General features: G+C 50.0%; 1 protein-coding gene across 1 annotated transcript; it reads right to left on the bottom strand.

Annotated features, from left to right (window-relative positions):
• Nucleotides 1–5,247: 5,247 nt before the first annotated feature.
• On the bottom strand, nt 5,248–19,720 carry LOC122391401 (V-type proton ATPase subunit H-like). Its single transcript, XM_043385255.1, has 13 exons — nt 19,625–19,720; nt 17,920–18,584; nt 16,777–16,949; nt 14,489–14,561; nt 13,920–14,115; nt 13,314–13,529; nt 12,753–12,958; nt 8,432–8,516; nt 7,927–8,105; nt 7,338–7,470; nt 6,991–7,085; nt 6,458–6,571; nt 5,248–6,181 (listed from the first exon to the last, which is right to left on the bottom strand). The coding sequence occupies exons 1-13, from the start codon at nt 19,718–19,720 to the stop codon at nt 6,097–6,099; spliced, it is 2,316 nt and encodes a 771-aa protein (XP_043241190.1). The 3' UTR covers nt 5,248–6,096.
• Between the last annotated feature and the right edge of the window lie 329 nt (nt 19,721–20,049).

Here is a 20,049-nt window from a genome sequence, read left to right as displayed (position 1 = left end):
AACAAAATGCCTTTATTATAAAAAAAAAAATTAACGGCACGGAATTGCGCAAGGAATCTAACCGACCCCAGAAAGTGTGAGGGTTAACTCTCGCCCGCACCTGGGGTGAGGGTTGCCACCCCCGAAGTTAGTTTTTCTGCTCTACACTTAACATTTTAAAAGCTAGAGACCTGATTTTTTGTATAGCTGCTTTTCTATCTTTTCTCAGCGTCCATTAAAAAAGTCAAGTTTCTGTGGCTTTTGGGTTTGGAGATATGACCTTGTTCTTCAGGTCTTGTCATGCCCTAAATGACGAATACCCAATATCTTGCGTTGGCTATGGGCCTTGTGAGCTTTTGACACCCTAATTTCGTTTTTTTTTTTGCCAGTCTTACCTCCCACCTATCATTGAACATGTTGTTCTGCGATGTATGTACAGATGTTAGGGTCAGGGTCAAGGTCAACCTAGGTCATCTAAAATTGTTGCGTTTTAGGCAAGTTGAATTTACTTTCCGTGAAGTTTCTTTGAATGCATGTTTAGTAAAAGCTTCTCAGTTCATGATCTCATGTAGGAATAGGCAGGGACACACAAACCGATCTGTGCACACATCAGTACATACACAGACATACACAGACATACAAACACATATCATTGACCTTGACCTAGCTTGACGTGAAATGACCACAGCCAGCAAATTAGTCGGATAGTGTGACAAAGAGCTGTTCTCTGGCTTGGCACTAATACGGCAGCGTCATCGGTATATGATGAGTTGGCCCGCTGCTTGTGTAGGTATTTTATACGACATCACCACACCACAATTTTTTTCTTACAAGATTTTAAGCTTCGCGGTCAAGAGCAACAGATTCTTTGGGAAGAGACGAATCCAATGATACCAAATTTTACCTCATCAGGTCAGTCATTGACCTTTCAGGTCAGGTCAAACTAAAGAATGTTGCTGTTTGGGGTCACCGTTGCCCGTTGGAATATCACGTGCGCTGCTCATCATATACCGATGACGCTGCCGTATTGTGGTGCCAAGCCAGCTAGAACCTCTTTGTCACACTATCCGACTAGGTTTTTGCTGGCTGTGGTCATTTCAGGTCAAGTTAGGTCAAGGTCAATGATATGTGCTTGTATGTCTGTGTGTGTCTGTGTGTATACTGATGTGTGCACCGATTGTGAATGTGTCCCTACAGAAAAGCTTTTACCAAAAATACAGTCAAAGAAACTTCGCGAAGTAAATTCAGCTTGCCTAAAACGCAATATTTTTAGATGACCTAGGTTGACCTTGACCATGACCCTGGCATCTCTACATCGTCGAACAACATGATCCATGGTAGGTGGGGTAAGACTGGCAAAAAAGGCCGAAATCAAGGTGTCAAAAGCTCACAAGACCCATAGGCCATAGCCAACGCAAGATATTGGGTATTTGTCATTTGGGTTATGACATCACCTGAAGAATAAGGTCACATCTCCGAAATCAAAAACCACAGAAACTTGAAATTTTCAGTGGACACTAAGAAAGGAATTAGAGAAGCAGCTATACAAAACATCCGGCTTCTAGCAATCAAAATTTTGAGTGCAGAGCAGAAAAACTACCTGGGGGGTGGGGGTGGCAATCACTGCCCCCTAGTGATGGCAATTACGGAAAGTCGGAATACCGATACCAAACCAAATACCAACCAAAACCACGGGAAAATACCGAAACCAAACAAACTTGGGAAACTGAGGGAAATACCAACTTTTTACCGATTTCTTAGCCTCTTATACATTAGTGAGGGCTTATGATACCAACAAAATGCCAAACACATTACGATTGAAATACCAAATACCAAGTTGGTATCGGTTTGGTATCGGTATACCAAAAAGTTGGTATCCGATTGACATCTCTACTGCCCCCCCCCCCCCCCTATGTGCGGGCGAGGATTAAATAACTTAAATATTAGGAAAACAATTTATTCAAACAGGTATTCCAACAGAGTCCCGCTTTTTTATAGGTGACCTCCGATTTATGTAGCATCTAAGTTGCCCAGGGCGCCTCTTATTTGTAGGTACAGTACAGAGAGCCTCCTACTTCGACTACATACTTGCACAGAGAGCCTCCTTTTTGTAACAGCTTAGCTTCTGCAGGTCGAGCGCCGGTCTTCTATTTGCACGTACAGAGAGCCTCCTACTGTTAGAGAGGGCCTCCTATTTGTCTAGGGGGCCTCCTATTGGTTAATGGCGCCTCCTATTTGTCCAAAGGGCCTCCTATTCGTCTAGGGGGCCTCCTATTTGTTCAGGAGGCCTCCTGTTTGTCCAGAAGGTCCCCTCTTTTTCCAGCGGGCTTCTATTTTCCAGGGGCCTTCCTCTTTATCCAGGGGGCCTCCTACGTGTTCAGGGGCCTCTTATTTGTCCAGGGGCCTCCTATTTATCCAGGGGTCTTCTATTCGACCAGGGGTCTCATATTTGTGCAGGGGTCTCCTACTTGTCCAGGGGCCTCCTTTTTGGAAGGACCTCCTTTTTATTAAGGGAGCCTTCTATTTGTCCAAGGGGCCTCCTATTCGTACAGAGGGCCTCTAGCTCCTACTTGTCCATGGGGCCTCCTATTTGTTCAAGAGGCCCCTATTTGTACAGGGGTCTCCTATTTGTCCCGGGGGCCTCCTATTTGTCCAGGGGGCCTCCTATTTGTCCAAGGGGCCTGCTATTTTTCTAGGGGGCCTCCTATTTGCCCAAGAGGCCTCCTATTTGTCCAGCGGGCCTCCTACTTGTTCAGGGGGCCCCGTTTTTGTCCAGAGGGCCTCCTATTGGTTAAAGTAGCCTCTTATTTTCCAAGCGGCCTCCTATTTATCCAGAGTGCTCCTATTTTAAGGGGGCCTCCTCTTTATCCAGGGGGCCTCCTTCTTGTTCAGGGGCCTCCTATTTATCCAGGGGCCTCCTATTTGTCCAGGGGGCCTCTTATTGCCCAGGGGGCCTCCTTTTGTGAAAGGGGCCTCCTATTTGTCCAGGGGGCTCCTAACTGTCCAGGGAGGCTCCTTTTGTGAAAGTGGCCTCCTGGGTCTATGGCCTCCTATTTGTCCAGGGGGCCTCCTATTTTTCCAGGGGGCCTCCTATTTGTACAGAGGGCCTCCTACTTGTCCATGGGGCCTCCTATTTGTTCAGGGGGCTTCTTATTTGTACAGAGGGCCTCCTATTTGTCCATGGAGCCTCCTATTTGTCTAGGGGCCTCTTATTTGTCTAGGGCCTCCTATTTGTCCAGAAGGCCTCCTGCTTGTCCAAAGAGCCTCCTATTTCTCCAGGCGTCCTCCTGTTTTTCGGGGGACCTCCTACTTGCTCAGGGGGCCTCCTACTTGTTCAGGGGGCCTCCTATTTGTCCAGGGGGCCTCCCATTTGTCCAACAGGGCCTCCGATTTGTCCAAGGGGCCTCCTATTTATACAGAGATCCTTCTATATGAACATCGGACCTCCGTTTGTAAAGTAGCTGGTGCGTCTCGGGGGCCTCCACTATTGGGGTCCCAAAATGACAATTGGGGTCCCAAATGATCGTATTGGGGTCCCACATGGGACCTCAAAAGTATACAAAGTTACACCCATGCAACGAGGGCCACTATCTGACAATCTATCTGACCATTTTCCGGAGCACACCGGCGCGGTGGATTTCGGTCACCATTCACAGGTCGCCGCCCGGAGCACTGCGCAGGGCACCGCGTCGGTCTCCCTGTCAGCCCCGATGCCTCCCGTCGGCGAGACGCTCTGCTCTTACAGCGTCAGAGCGGACCCGAGCTCTGCTCTTGCAGCGTCAGAGCGGCCCCGAGCTCTGCTCTTGGAGCGTCCGAGCGGACCCAATGCGACGGCAGCGGCGGCCGAACCGGGCTGTAGCAAAGACTGGCGCAGAGACGTGCGGCCCTCGGCCGTCACGGTCCAGGCCGAGCGCAGTGGGACGCTATGATTGGAGCACGCTGATTGGAGGATCCTGTGCCCAAAAGAACTGTGTCACGCCGGCCTTAATTGACAACGGCGAAGTTCAGGGACCAAGGTCGATGCTTTGGGGTCGAGTTTCAACGGCGATGACATATACTCAGCCGAATTACTATCAACTACCGTAGTCTATGGCATCGAGTTAACCCTCGCCCATATTGGTGTTTTGCCAGCCGCGAACGTATGCGGGGGGGGGGGGGGGGAGTCGTTAGATCCCCCCTTGCCCGTTGCCGTTTGGCCCCTGATCGAGCTAGAGCTTCGCGGAAAAAACAAGCGTGTTACCCGTGACGAGAGGAAGCCGATGATACTCAATTTTAAGGTCCTAGGTCATTGGTTGACCTTCTAGGTCAGGTCAATGACCCAAAAGTCGGGAAAATCAGTACCTGTTAGAACATCGTAAAATGAGATTGCCATGGGGTTTTCGGGGTGCTGATCGCGTATTTCGAATTAGTTTTGATCACAGATTATGTCATTAAGGCCAGGTCGGGTCAGGTCAGGTCAGGTCAACGCAGTAGGCGTACCCCACCTGGGCGTCTTACCCCACTCTCCCCTAAACGTATATCGCCCTGCCTGCTCCGGCTCAGTGACGCCGATGACCACTGTAGTCCGGGCGCCCCCCCCCCCCCCCCCACCCGGCTCAGTGAGTTGTCTCACCGCCCTTGTGAGATGGGCAGTGTATGTGCGCGCACTACGCCGCAGCGCAGCGGAAGACAACAATCGAGCCATCACCGCCGGCAGCGGACCGACCGACTGGCCCCCGTCCGCCCGGACTCTGCGCGCGCGGGACCCGGGTACCCAGTACCCACCTACTACAGAGCGACACCGCACTACGGGTGTGTAGCGTGCCGTTGACCCGACGCGACGTTTCAATTTAGAGATGAATCGACTGTGATTGAGCACAATCAGACACGACACTGATACCAGGTCGAGCAAGCGGGTAAGTAGGTCACTTCTATGCAATGAGTTCACATTTGCGAAGCGGACAAGTCTGACAGTCGTCCCAAGTTAAGAGCACATAAGAACGAGAGAAAAGTGAGCTGTATGCTGATAGTAAAAGAGTCTCGAATGTGTCACATAAATTGCGTAAAATAAAGGCACGTGATCGATTACGGCGAACATTGTAAATCAAGTCTCGTCTTGAAACTGCGTAGGACCATACGCAGTCAACTTCTTTCAGAGAAGTCAAGCGTGGATTTCACCCATAGACTCACAGTGAAGAGATCGCAAAGTTGTCCTGGCCATTGGCGGTTTACCGTGAAACGCGCTCTAAATGCATTCATTGCGTTGTTTAGATGACATCCACATTACACTTCCATTTACTGTGCTATATTGCGACATATACTGGCCCGACCATTTGACTACGGATGCACAATACAGTAAGTAGTTACATCACATTCAGCTAATCTCTCAGGGCAACTGACTACTGGCCGGCCCGATTCATTCATTGCACATTGCAGCCGCCCCGATTACAATCAGCCTCTCTGGGAATGTTGCATGGGAATAAAACCCCTCACGGCCGTCTACAAACAACGAATAAAATATAAAATCCAACCAAATACAGCCAGCGAGGCCTTCATAAGACCGTGCGTAGGCAGCGGGTGCATCCGTTATCACGAGAAAAAAGCAGCGGCGACCCCGATACAAGACTGGTGGTGTCGGTCTGTGTACGAGCAGACAGCCGCCGGTCTCTGTTCTCGGCGTGCCCGGCAACAAAACCCGACAGCGGCACCGGCCCAATCTGCCCGCTATCAGCCGGCGCGGCCCCGACAGTTGGCCCTCCCCGGGTGCCGTCGCCCGTCGCCAGAGACGGCGGGGTGGGCCAGCAGCGCGCCGCCGCCGCCGGCCCTCTGAGGGCTATCGGTCGGCCGCCGTGCCGCGCCGAAAGACACAGAGAGATCGGCACGAGCCGAGGAGGGCCAAACCGGACTGAGTTACGTAACCTGTGATAGCGGCGGATACCGGCCGACGAACAGTGGTGGCGAGATACCGGAGGGCGCTCAGTCGCCATGATAACGACCGGCGGACCACGCTCTCAGACCAAGCAGCCCGCGGGGAGGGGGCTGTGTTACACACTACACACACCGCTAACACACTAACACGCCACTGATACACTCACATACACGGGATCGCGGCGGCGAGGCTACTGGCTAAGCAGGGGACTAGCGGGAGGCGAGAGGGTTCTTCATGATATCACTGCCGACTTCGATCTCCCTCTCCTTCGTCATCTGCTTCGACAGGTAGTCCCTGGAGACAAAGACAGAGACAGGCAAGAAGGTTAAATATGCCAACGAGGACATCTGAGCCTGCACGTCAGTATCAGCGAGAGGCATTGCTGTGTATAGCAGCAGCGGAATCGTACATCCTTCCTTGTAGAGCAAACGTGATAGGACCGATCAGTTGTATGAATGTCTGAGACATTTATGACGGTTTAAGAATAAGCTATGAAGTATCAAGGCTTTAAGCATATATTATTGGAAAATGTTAGGGTAATAAAGTATAATACCAGGGAATAGTAATTACCAGTTGTGGACCATGATCTTCTGGACGGTGAGCAGGGCGTACAGGCGCACACTCGGGTCGTCCGAGAGCATCTTGTCCATCACGCGCTGTTTGCCGTCCAGCGTTTCAATCACCCTGTGAGCGCACACACACGGTGGTCGCTCTATCAGGCGAGTCCTTGACGACGTACGCCACTTGTTTTGAATCCCAGTTGAAGTTAGTTTAAACAGTTTGATAGGTGAGTCAACACAAGATACAAAGTTAGCGGCCATCTGAGTCAATCAAAGACATAACTTAGGCTGCCTAAACACGACATAAACAGCTCACAAAGGAAGAGCGATCCGAACGCTTGCATAACGCGAAGTGAAGTATCTCTAAGGACACTTCACTTATCACACCATTTCTCGCCTCTCCATATCATTGATCAAAGACACAACTGACAAATTTCACGCTGAAATCAGTCCCTGTTCTGGCCCCGTCAGGTGACTGCCAGCTGAAGACACGGCGGTGCCAGCTGGCGGCCACCTCGGATGTTGGGGCGGCGCACTACTCACCGCTTCCCCCGCGGGTAGTGTCTGACGTATTCGCCGATATCGTGACAGGCCACGCTGATTACCAGCGGGTCCTTGGAGCTCTGAATCAGGTGGATCTGCCGGGACCGGAGACATGGCGCAGGTAGTGAATCGGCAGTCATGGGTGCTTCAGATCGTCAACTTACAAAGCAGCGCAAATCGTCGGGGAAAACAGCTTCACTGAACTGGCGAGCTGCAGCTGAACAGCGCATATTCCGCTTAACGCATCGTAATAACAACTGCTGATTATATAACCCACTAGTCTGACCGTCCTACCACGTCCTGTCTGCCATAGAATGCCCTCCCTGCCGCCCCAACAGGACACTGACCAAGATCTTGAGCAGCTGGTAATTGTTGTCGTTCAGTCGGCTGGCGTTCTCTCTCCAGAACTTGTCCGACTTGTGCACCAGTGACCACTCCAGCCGGCCTGACTTGACCTCAGTGCTGTACTCGTCAAACGAGCTGGTCGACACCGTGCAGGGAGACGGGTCAGTGGTGCGGCCGAGGGGTCGGGGTGAGGTCAGACGGGGCATCAGATAGTGCTACCGCCGGCTCGACATGTCACAAACCATCCTCACTTCGCAGGCAGTTTACTCACGGTATAAGGACAGCTCAGACAATAACTAAGCTGCACTGGAGTTGAATTTAAAAATCGCCTGCAGTGCATACAGACAGAGTGGGACCACGAACAAGCATATATGAATGGCACTGAAAGAAGAATTCTATAACACCTCTACCTTTTACCTGATATTACCCAGGGCCCACCGTGACTCTTCCGTCAGCTGAGAATAGTCTGATGCCATCTGAGTTCGCAGATCACACGGGTTTCACCCGATATCACAGACCCTCACCTCGGTTCATCTATCCCCTGACACTCGCCTGTTACCTGAGCCTCCTCCCGATGTCCCCCGGGCCCACCTGAGATCCTGGACGCTGGCGGTGAGGTGTTCCGTCAGGAAGCTGGCGTCTGCCATCAGGTCCTCGTCGCTGCTGTAGCGCTGACTGATCAGCTCCAGGTGACGCAGCACCTTACACTGCACCATCTGGATCGAGTTGTCGCGCCTCACACTCGCCTCCTGCACCTTCTCGATCAGATTCTGCCGGCAGCGACAGCCGCTCAGCGTGGGAACGCGAAAACTTTACTTACCCCTTACATGGTCAATTGTGATTTGTTATGCACACTTTTAGTGAAGATTTCAAGTCTGGAGACAATTTACTTACGGCTTTATGAATGCTTAAGTATCGTCACATCGTCGAGGTATCGTCAAATGCTTAGGATCAAAATGGGTCAACGCACAACGATTGGTCACTGTAGCACTTTGATATCCAATACCACCTTGGAATTTCATAACTGATAACCACCGTCAATCAACTGCAATGACTCAGTAGCGGACAATGTGAGCTGTCGCGTTCGAGTAATTACCCGGAATGTGGCGACACACATCCTGACCACCTTCTCCTTCTCTGTGTCGATCAGAATGTCGGCCAGAATCGGGATCAGATTGAACCTGCCGCACACAGGAGGCAGGCTCAGTCAACGGCAGACGAAATTATGAGCAGGGGTGTAGGATCGCAAAATAGGTTGGGGGGGCTGAACCCCGGACGCCGGTGGGGCGGCGACGAAAGGTGCTGAGCGGGGGGGGGGAGGAAAAAACCAGCAGTGGAAAAGGTGTTGACCGGGGGGGGGGGGGGAGCGTGGACCATGGTGGTGAAAAGCGGGTCTATGACTTGAGGGATATGACTTAATCTCCCCCTGGATCCAAGTTCAGGCTTATAAAATAAGGCGTAGGTATTTATATTCCGGCTCAACGTTTTGCAACCACATTTATGCAGTGTATTTTCCCGCTCTTTTCAAATGCAAAGTGATGCCACTAAAATGGTATATGTATGCTCTTCTTATATACTTAAGGCTGATGAGAGATTCAATTTCTTGATTGATTCAGTATTTAGATTCCTATCCCCTAGTTTGGCAAACTGTTTCAGGGGTTCCTTGGAGGTACCCCTGCACTTTCCTAAAATCTAGGTACTCTTTTTTCACCAATCACCCACTTCATTTCGGAAGGGTCAAGTTTTTGTGTAAAGATTGTAGACTGTTTAATGGCTCCCTTTTGGCTGTTTCAGGGACCTCCTCGACTATTTCTTGGGCCACGATAGCGGTATCGACAAAGTAGGCGGATTGTGATCGGTAAAACAGGACAGTCACAGAACAATTTCTGTTGTAGTATTTCGCAAAACCCCCGCATTCTGCATATCATTGGAAGCAAAATTTTGTTTTTAAAGTTGTAGGTCGTGTAGCCAAACGAATACCTACTTCCAAAATGCACGAAACAATTGCAGGCACATACCTAGGATTTGGCCAAGGGGGGGGGGGAGCGGAGGATCCCGGGGGGCCTCCTCTCTACAGGGCGCCTCCTCTCTACAGAGGGCAAGGGAGGATCTAGGCGAACGTTTTTGTGGGGGGGGGGGGTTACAGGTCGGCCGACTTGCCGGGTCTGATGGATGAATTCTGACGACCGGAGGAGGGGGGGGGGGGCGAGTATGTCGAGATCAAAAGGCATATTTCGTCTTCGTCGTTTCTAAGATGAAGCTTTATCGTTATAAGTCACTCGGCTCAGTAGTTTAAGTTAATTCCACGTATAGCGTCGCCACGGATTTCTTACTGGGGGGGGGGGGCGTATCGACCGACTTAAAAACCCCGAGAAGTTGATATTGTTACCGCACTTTTAGCCTAATGCATTAGTAGCATACAGTAGCGATCTCTGTATTGACCTGTTAACGAACCGGCGGCGCGAAGCGCTGCGAAAGCCGAAAATTTGCAAAAAAAAAAACGTTTGTCAAAACACAGCTCCAAAACACAAATTTACGACCCTTTTAGCATGCTAGTACAAGCCAGAGTTCCTTAACAGTATAGGTAGTCGACTACAGAATGATGTTCCACTTTTCACAGGCAAATATTTGCCTGGAGTGGTAGGCTGTGCCGCATCACACGGGCTGAGTTCACAAATTATAACTTTGTCCTAATGCTCACAATCGACAGGCGCTTAATTGCGTGATAAACGGCACAACTAGCGCTCCAGTCAACTGATAGCTTCTGAGGAGTGGAACACCATTCTGTAGTCGACTATACACTTAGGGAATTTTGATTCAATTTGACAGGGTTGGTGTTATTACAGTCACGACCTTTTTTATTGATTGGTGTATGAATCGGAGGCGCGGAGCGCCGAGAAAATTTGCAAAAGCATTTGTCAAAACACTGCTACAAATCACAAACTTTACAACTCTTTTAGTATGGTAGTACAAGCCAGAGTTCCTTCACACTCCACAGTACACATATGAATTCCGATTCAATTTGACACGGTTGGTTGGTGTAATTACAGTCACGATCTCGTATTGACCTGTAGGTACACAAATTAAAAAAAAATCAAAACACAGAGGGGCCTCCTCTCTAGAGAGGACCACCTCTCTACTGTGGGCCTCCTCTTTTCACAGGGCCTCTCAACTACAGAAGACCTCCTCTCTACAGAGGACTTCCTTTCTACGGAGGGTCTATCTCTTTCAGAGGGCACCCTTTCTTCAGAGGACCTCCTCTCTAGTCTCTACAGGGGACCTCCTCTCTACAGAGGACCTCATCTCTGCAAAGGGCCTCCGGCCTCCTCTCTACTGAGAAAGTCCTCTCTACAGACGACATCCTCTCTTCAGAGGGCCTCCTCTCTTCAGAGGGCCTTCTGCTTTCAGGCGGTCTCCTTTCTACAGAGGGCCTCCTCTCTACACAGGGCCTTCTTTCTACAGACGGTCTCTTCTCTACAGAGGGCCTCCTTTCTACAGAGGGCCTCCTCTCTACAGAGGGGCCTCCTCTCTACTGAGGAGTCAGAGGGGCCCTAGCGGTCAGACACAGACACTAGCAGTTATTCACAGGAGGCCCCAGGAAGTAAGAAGGACCCTAGCTGTCAGGCTGGTCAGAGGCCCTGAATATCCTGACGTGATTTTTGGGATTCCCTTGAATTTCTTTCGCCTCCGACGTGATTTTGGCCCCCGTGGCCTTCGGCCCACGGGGGCCTCCTGAAAACCCCGAGGGGGGGGGGCACCCCGTCCATCTTGGGTACATCCCTGAACAATTGTCCTCATCGTTCGTCCTACCGTCCGAGTTCCACCCACATGGCCTTGCACCCACCCCTAAACAAACGAAACGAAGCTGTCAAGTGTCGCGCCTTTGTTTTGTTGTTTTTTCTGCTTTCTGCGCCGCTTTAGCGTGCGTTCGGCATCCGGAAAATATCGCTTCGATATTCTCAGCCGGAAAATTATTGGTGGGTGCCTATCTTATCATGTCTCTCTTAACATGTCTCGTTATCGCGATACTGAACGTATTTCCCTGATTATCCGGATGCCGAACGCACGCATAGAAACATCCAAAGGTTTCGTGCAAGGTTTTGTGCTGTATCGTCAGCTTATTATGCCTGCGATGGCGTCAAATTCCGTAAAAAGGATTTGGCCTTCTTCTGAAGGCGAGACCTAAGAGATATCTTAGAAAAAAGATGAAAAAACAGTTAACAGTTAGTGAATGTGCAAATTTCTTTCACCAAATCCATTTAAGATAATGCCAGTTTATTTTTATTCATTATGACGTTATTATTTTAAAGATTTGACACAATCATAAACATAATCAGCTGACGATATTTCACCGGCCTTGATTTCACCTCTATTTTACTGATTTTACTCAAATTTTACTAGTCTTGTTACAAAAACGGTGTGACAACGTTCGGGGGGTGAGATAACCGTTCTTGGAGTTCTATAGCCTTGCGTTCTTGTAAAATACCGCAACCAAAGTTGCTTGGTGACGCCTGCTGCACTGGCGTCCTAACAAACATGTTGACCAATTGATTATTTCAGGCTTGCTAAAACCACAGTTGATTTTTGTGTACCTTCCTGGTTTGGTTTTGCTAGTATGTTCTTTCTAATGACTCGAAAGTCATTTTATAAATTAAATTTACTCCCTCCATTGCAATGCACATTTTCAAAGCCCCAGTTAGTTTTAAGGCCAAAATTGGGTAGTTAGTCGTAAAGCTGAGAGGCGCTTTACCCAGACTCCAGAGATGCTTTCTAATCGGACCAAACCAAACCAAACCTAACCAAACCTGACCTAAACTCACCTACAACCTACAACCAAAAACCTGCAACCTAAAATCTACCACCTAAAACCTAAAACCTACACCCTATAGCCGTACCTACAGCGCATCTCCTTGGTTTCAAAAGAAGTGTGACGCCTGCTTTACTACTGCCCAAAATTGTAACTTTGCCAAGTTGAGCTTTCTTTAATTTGCCAGTATTTTATAATGTTGGGGGGGGGCTGCCTGGCAAGTTGAGGGGGCTGACCAGCAGGTTGGGGGGGGCTGAAGCCCCCCCAACTGTATAGGATCCTACGCCCCTGATTATGAGTCAGACGATACGGCAAGGGCTGACAATCGGGAAGCTCACAACAGGGTGGGAAGGCTGTAATGTGTGAAATGAGTTAATAAGACGCCAAGCGGAACAAAGAAGACGAGGGGAACAAACAAAACATAAACAGTACAGGGATGGGTATTGACGTCGTCCTATTTTGCACTTTATCCTTTTTGAAACGAAGTTATCATACATATTTAAAAATTCAAGGCGTGTTACAGGTGACATAGACTGCAGACAAGCCAGAAATGGTGTCATTCAATGCCGACAGCGTGGCAGTTCTGGTGGGAGAGTGCAGAGCCACTCACTTTCCCATCTTCTCGGCGATATCGCTGTTGAATGTGAGGACCCAGAGGCAGAAGACGAGCTGATACTGGCACTGGAAGTTGACGCCCGAGCTGAGCACCGATAGCAGTGTGGACACGCCGTCCACGCGCAGAAACGCGTGTCGGTACTCGTCGACACGCAGCAGCAGCTGCAGACAGCGCGCGATCGTCGGAATATACTGGTTGTTCTGTGGAGGCACAGACATTGAGACACGTCAGCGCATGGCCAAACTGCAAGCGTCGCCTATTTCTGATCCAGGGCAGACAGGCAGAATCGGAGCACGTGGTATATTGACCAGAATCTACATGTAAAAACTATGTCGTTTTACGGTTATCGCATATGTTCATATCAACGCACATATCACAAACATGTACGATTGTACGCATTACAAAGAGTCAGCGTAGTCCGATTAAACTAATTGAGCAGTTTATGTAACAGCTGCCTGTCAGGACACTAAAGAGTCCGCCTGTTTGACTGTGGACCACGTTCAGCACCTATCCCCGCTCGCTGTCCTTCCCCGCCGCGGGCGGGATGCCACTGACCGGCCGTTTCAGCTGGTCCTTGAGCCAGGTGAAGTAGAACTGCAGGTCACCGCCGTCCATCAGCTGGCGGCCGTCGCAGGCCAACCGCGCCAGGATCCAGGCCGTCAGGTTGACGCTGATGTCGTCCGGACGGTTCAGCAGGTTCAGGAACGGCGCCCAGACGCTCTCGCGCTTCTTCTTGGCGTAGTCGCGGAACACGCGGCAGTTCTCCTTCTCCTGCGGGGATCCGGACGAAACGGACTCAACAACCGGGACCTGTGTGGGGATTTAGGTAATATGGAGTAGCAGTTCAGAGCTCCCTTTGCAAACTGGCGATTTGGGGCTTAGTTCGGGGACTCCGCAGGTCGAACCCATTCGATATGAACCACCGACATAAGTCTTGCAGGGACTTTGCGGTATATAAAAAATCAAAGTCAACTCAAGAAGCACAATTCACGTTAAAGTAACGACCAAGCACACCCATTCTCGCATTATGAAGAATGGTATGACAAAAATAAGCAACGGATCAACAGCAAAAACACTCTCAAACGCCTGCATGACGGTTAGGACGTGGGCATCACACAGGGTGGGAAGCATCAAAACGAGACATGATCCCCAGAAACCGACCGTGAGCATGTCCTCGATGAGTATGAGCAGGTACTGGATGGTCTGGTCCTTGCAGATGTGGCCGAGCAGGTTGAGAAACGTCTTGGCGCACTGGTGGCCGTGCTCACGCAGGATGGCGTTGCGTTTCTCCGGGTTCCCCACGGCGTTGTCGTAGGCCAGGATGAAGTTGTAGTCTTCCTGGCTGATCATCTGAGACCTGCGGAGGTGGATGGTTTGAGACTAAATATGGTCGTTCTAAGCAGGATGAAGGGATTGGGAAATGGGCGGGGCAGCTGTCCATGTTGCTGAGCCTTATGTGTACCGCTCGTGTCGATAGTATCGCTCAACATAAAGAAGCTTTCTTGGAGCCATGAAAATCCTTTCCAGAAGTGCAAGGTGTACAAAAGACATCAAAAGCATTGCCAAAACATCCAACTACATTGACTAGGTGACAAATTTCACCAGTCAGCTGCAATTTAAAGAAAAGAAATAGGCTGTGAGCCTGTGATACATCAGTCAGTGTCATGTGTATTGTGTATGACATAGATCCACTGAACTCAAAAGTGGCCTGCTCCTGCATAGGTACTCACTGTAGGTAAGACTGCCAGTTGACTTTCTGGGCCTTGATCTCTGCTGCCTGGACCTGCAGCAATCCGGTGCATTCTGAAATGAGAAATGTACCATCTTATGTTAGATGTCGTTTGCGTCAAAATCTGTCAATAACAAGAGACTAATTGCAGCATTTTCTTTGCAACGCTAAGTGAAGATCTTACAGTTAACATATGAACTAGAACCAAGACAGTGACCCGGTAGAATTATATTTCGCAGGTGTGGGTTTCCATGAGCTTTAAAAATAAATTCTGAGGCATGGGGCAGGAGTGAATGAACGTGCATTTAAGTGATTATCGGCGAACACGAGAACTCGAGTGACTTTGGGGGCCAGCGACCGGTCGTCAAGGGAAACAATAGCGACGGTGTCGCCGCCTGGCGATGAAATCCGCGGTGGTTGGTCAGCTGCCTAATCTAGCCACCAGGTGGCACTACGTTCGCATGAGTCACTATAAATGCAACAACAGTGATTGCTCATTCAAGACAACCAAAGTTATTCCTGAACCATGCAGGAGTGCAGGGGACATATTCTCAAAAAGTTTATTTATTCACAAAATGATCATTGGATATTGCTTGCTTATGTGCTGCAGTGCAAATGAAAACAAGCCTTTTCTGATATACCTACCTAGTCCTACATAGTTGTTTTTAGGCAAGGAAAACAGCAAAATTTCGCCAATGTGGGATGCTGCAGAAGGGACCGAAGCCCTTGGCCCTTGCGCCTTGCTTGTACTTCACTAATTGTCAATGGCATATTTTGCTTTTAGCTATTTACACCAATACAATGGCATTCCACACTGCAAGTCTGCAAGGCATGACAATGTTGACGAGAGCTTCTCAGTGCTGGGAAAATCTGTCAGTGTGTGGTGTTGAGATTTGCTAGAATCCACACCACAGTGTAGGCCCTTACAGGGAACTGTGCTATGTCTTTGTGCTGGAGCATCTTTGTCTGAAAAAAAAAAATAATGCATAAGGTCCTGAGACATAACTGGGTCAGCCTGGCCAAAGAATTCACTTTTATACACTTTTGCCATATCACAACTGTGGGTTTGGACATGCAGCAAGAACTATAGGATTTGTTGACTGCAGGCTGATGCGGATTTCCAGCCAGGTTGGCATGGATTTGTCACCCCAGCTTGAGTGGTCAGTGCTTCATTCACCTTGTTGCCATGCTTTGACTCTGGATTGCATTCAATAGCCAAAAACCTATTGAAAATTATTGATAAATATTTTCCGAACTCTCTGCCCCCTGCTGTGGTCTATGCTCCCTCTGTCAACAGCTTTAAGGGCAGGCTTGATAAACACTGGGCTCACGCCAAGTACACCTTACACTTCAACGACTGATGCAGTGACACACTGACACATAGCTCGTCATGTCTGTTGTGTATCGAGTGGTCAGTACTTTCCTTATTCTGCTACTTCCGATTGTACTTCATGCTTTTGGCTGACTCCAAAGACTCCTTTTTACTCAGAACGTTTCTTCCATACTACACAAGGCCAAGAACCACAACTTCCAAGGTTCTCCATGAGGCACACTCTCTAAATCCAGGCAGAGTAAATGACGTCACAAGAGACATCATCCTAATACACAACACTCCTCCCCACTAAACAACACTTTACAGGTTCATGCGCACTACAGGTTTACGCTCACGCTGGGGATGAGTGCGCAGTTCTGGGGTCTTCCGGATGACGTCCGCTGGACGTGCCCTAGGACCTACAGTCTCTTGTTCAGTGTTCGCCTTCGCTGCTGACGCTGCTTCAGGTGACTGTGTTGCAGCGATCCCATCTTCCTCCAGCACGAGCCCGCGGTTACCGGTTGAAGTTACCGACTGTTCCACAGCGCTATGCAGTGGCGGTCCATGTTCCCGCTGCACCGCTGGTGCGTCTTGCGCTGGGAGATTGCAGTGCTCAGACGGATTGATCTCCTGCCGCAGATTAGTCACTGGAGGTCGGACACCTGGCAGACAGACAATCTGATCGATGTGTCGACGCCACACTTCGTCTTGCACTTGGACTAGGTAGTGTTTACTGCCTTGACGTTCGATGACGTCTCCCTCCCTCCATTTCTGTGCACCTCGGTAGTCGCGGACCAGGACTGATTCGCCGACTTCGAGCGTTCTGTCGGTTCCCTTCTGTGATCTTTCTACTTGTTCCTGTTGCTTCTCTCGAACTTCACTTGCGAGGTTGGGCTTCAGGAGGTCCAGGCGGTTTCGTAGCGGCCTGCCCAGCATCAACTCCGCCGGTGTACGTCCTGTTGACGCTTGTGGCGTACTGCGGTACGCCATCAGGAAGTTCGGGATGTTGACCTTCTTGCCTTTTGAGGCCTTCAGCAGGTTCTTCAGACAACCCACTGCTCTTTCCGCAGCTCCGTTAGTGGACGGCTTGTACGGCGCTGTGACACTGTGCTTGATTCCGTTCCTCTCCAAGAACCCTTCGAAGTCCTTGCTGACGAGTTGTGGACCATTATCCGTGACCAGTTGGTGAGGCAGTCCCCACCTAGCGAACAGGTTCAGCAGGTATTCAATCGTCTTCTCTGTTGTGATGGTCTTCATTGGAGCGATTTCCATCCACTTCGAGTAGCTGTCGATGACAACCACGTAGAATCTACCTTCCACAGGACCAGCGAAATCTAGATGTATCCGTTGCCAGGGTCCCTTGGCATACTCCCATGGGTGGAGATCTCCGCTTGGTGGCTCTGCTCGCTTTTGCCAGCAGCCTTCGCAGTTCCGGACTTCCGCCTCGATCTGCTTGTCCATGTTCGGCCACCAGACGTGCCCTTCCGAGCTGCTTCATCTTCACCATTCCTTGATGTCCGGCATGCAGCTCGCTCAGCACTCTGGATCTCAGGTTCGGCGGAACCACGACGCGACATCCCCACATTAGACATCCGCGCTCCACGGTCAGTTCGGTTTGCCTCATCTTGAATGGTTGTAGCTCTTCATTTACGGCTTCTGACCAGCCGTTGTGCACGAAGTGCATCACCTTCGCCAGGATTGGGCTTCTGGCCGTCTCTCGTTGAATCGCTGCGGCCGTCACCGGACTTAGCGACTCCAGTTGTCCGATCAGACAGACAGTGCACTCGTCTTCTGGTGCTTCTGACTTCAGCACTGAGCCTTCTCTCGGTAGACGTGAGAGCCAATCAGCTACTGGAATCTGTTCCGACTTCCTGACTTCCACAGAGAAATCGTACTCCGCCAACTTCATCGCCCATCTCTGGATCCGTGAGGCAGCCAACGTCGGCAGCGGCGCCTTAGGTCCAAAGACGTGAGCTAGCGGCTTGTTGTCCGTTACGAGCTTGAAATGGCGCCCGTACAGGAACTGCTTCAGTCGCTGAAATGCCCAGACTACACAGAGTCCTTCCCTTTCTATCTGAGAGTATTTCCGCTCGTGTTCACTCAGCGATCTTGACACGTACATGATCGGCCGCTCATCCTTCCCTTGAACGAGTACGGCGCCTAGTCCTTCTGGACTAGCGTCCGTGATCACCGTCACCTGCTCCGTCACGTCGAAATGACGCAGCACTTCCGTTGATGACAGCTGTCTCTTGATGCTGTTGAAGCTGGCTTCACACTCTGCAGTCCACTTCCATTCGCTGTCTTTCTTCAGGAGTTCATTCAACGGCCTTGCTGTCTTCGAGAGGTTCTTCAGGAAGCGGTTGTAGAACGTGACAGCACCGAGAAACTCACGAACTTCTTTCTGGTTGGTGGGTGCTCTTGCGTTCAGCACGGCTTTCACACGTTCTGGATCTGTTCTGATGCCCTCGGCTCCTAGCCTGAGCCCTAGGTACCGGACTTCCTTTGTCAGAAACTGACATTTCTCCTTTTTCAGACGCAGACCGTGTGACTTCATGATCTGCATCACTTCGTCCAGTCGCTTCAGTGCTTCTTCTTCAGTTCTTCCTGTGATGAGCATATCATCCAACAGACACTTCACTCCAGGCACATTCTTGAGGATTCTGTCCATTTCCCTCTGGAAGAGCATTGGACTTGACTTCACCCCGTATGGTAGTCGCAGCATACGGTGCATCCCCCATGGTGTGTTGAGAACACAGTACTCCTGGCTTTCTGTGCTGAGGGGCATCTGCAGATACGCTTGGGAGAGGTCAATCACTGAGATGTATCGAACCGGTCCCACTGTTGCAAAAATGTCCTCCATCTTCGGCAGCGGGTGCTTCGGCACTTCCAGGTTTGGGTTCAGCGTTACCTTGAAATCTCCACAGAGCCTTACTGATCCGTCCGGCTTTGGCACGACTACGAGAGGCGTGGCCCATTCGGCGTTGCATCCTCTGACGTCAGTTCTTTTGTCACTCCAAGTTCCACCCATTTTGACAACTCTTGCTTCACTTTGTCCGCGAGACCATATGGCACAGGTCGTGGTGGCTGGAACACTGGTTTGGCATCCTCTTTCAGCTCTAGATGAGCTTCAGTGTTCTTCATCTGACCCAGCGTACCATCAAACAGCTCTTCATTCCTCTGCAGAACATCTTCCAGCTTCCAACGCATTGTCTTCTGAGATTGCATACTTCCCACCAGCTGTTCCCAGTCCAGTCTGATTTCTTTCAGCCAGTTACGTCCCAGTAGTGGAGGTCCATCTCCTTCCACCACATGCACTTCCAGTTCCTTCTGGTTTCCTTGGTACACTACTTCTGCATCTGTGACACCCAGCACAGGGATCTTGTGCCCTGTATATGAGGTCAGACGACATCCAGCTTTCCGCAGACTCAGTCCAGGAAGCACACTGTCTGGCATCAACGTCACTGGGCATCCTGTGTCAACCAGGAATTCCACATCCTTGCCATTTACGGACATGCTCACCTTGATCGCCTTTGACTTCTCCCTGCTTGCTTGATACACACAATAGTTGTCTTCCTCGTCATCTTCTACTTTGTCACCTTCATTACAGTTCACCCTCACTCTCTCTTCAGCACTCGGGTTCCTGCACGCAGCTTGGAGATGACCCGGCTTTGAACAGTTGTTACATCTGACATGTTTCGGCACTCTGCAGTCTTTTATCAGATGGTTACCTTTGCCACATCTGAAGCATTTCCTTTCATCTTCCCTTTGACTGCTTTGCATCATCTTACCTCTTGCATTTTTCATCTGGTTTTGCTGCCCTCTCACAGCTTCATCCTTCTTTGGCTTTCTTTCTGCCTGCTTCCAGTTGACCTTGTTCACCTTTTCATCTTTCCTTGATGCTCCTTCCTCTGACACTTCCATCTTCCGAGCTTGCTCTCGAACAGTGGCATCTGTCGACCATATAGAGATGGCTTTGGTTAGAGTCAGCTTTTCTTCCTTAAGCATGCTCTCCTTTACTCTGGATGAGGGACATGTTGCAACCAGCTTATCTCTCACCAGGTTATCCACTTCATTGACATCAAAGTCACACTTCCGAGCTTGAGTTTTCAGCTTTGCTACGTATCCTTCCACTCTTCCCCTTCGTACACCATTGTGTTGAAGTGATGTCGCTCAACTACTGCGTTTACTTTTGGCTTGAAGTGCTTCTCCAGCTGATCTTTCAACTTTTCATATGCATTTGTCCCTTCCCC

Source organism: Amphibalanus amphitrite, unplaced genomic scaffold (assembly GCF_019059575.1).
Source record: "Amphibalanus amphitrite isolate SeventyFive unplaced genomic scaffold, NRLGWU_Aamphi_draft 000435F_arrow, whole genome shotgun sequence".
NCBI lineage: Eukaryota > Metazoa > Arthropoda > Thecostraca > Balanomorpha > Balanidae > Amphibalanus > Amphibalanus amphitrite.
This window is presented reverse-complemented; position numbering and strand designations above follow the sequence as displayed.

Coding starts and splice junctions, on each gene's coding strand:
- LOC122391401 (XM_043385255.1), bottom strand. CDS start 19,720: ATGGAAGTGTCAGAGGAAGGAGCATCAAGGAAAGATGAAAAGGTGAAC. Junction 8,517..12,752: donor ATCGCCGAGAAGATGGGAAA/GTGAGTGGCTCT, acceptor TGTGTGCGGCAG/GTTCAATCTGATCCCGATTC. Junction 7,086..7,337: donor ACCAGCTGCTCAAGATCTTG/GTCAGTGTCCTG, acceptor CGGTCCCGGCAG/ATCCACCTGATTCAGAGCTC.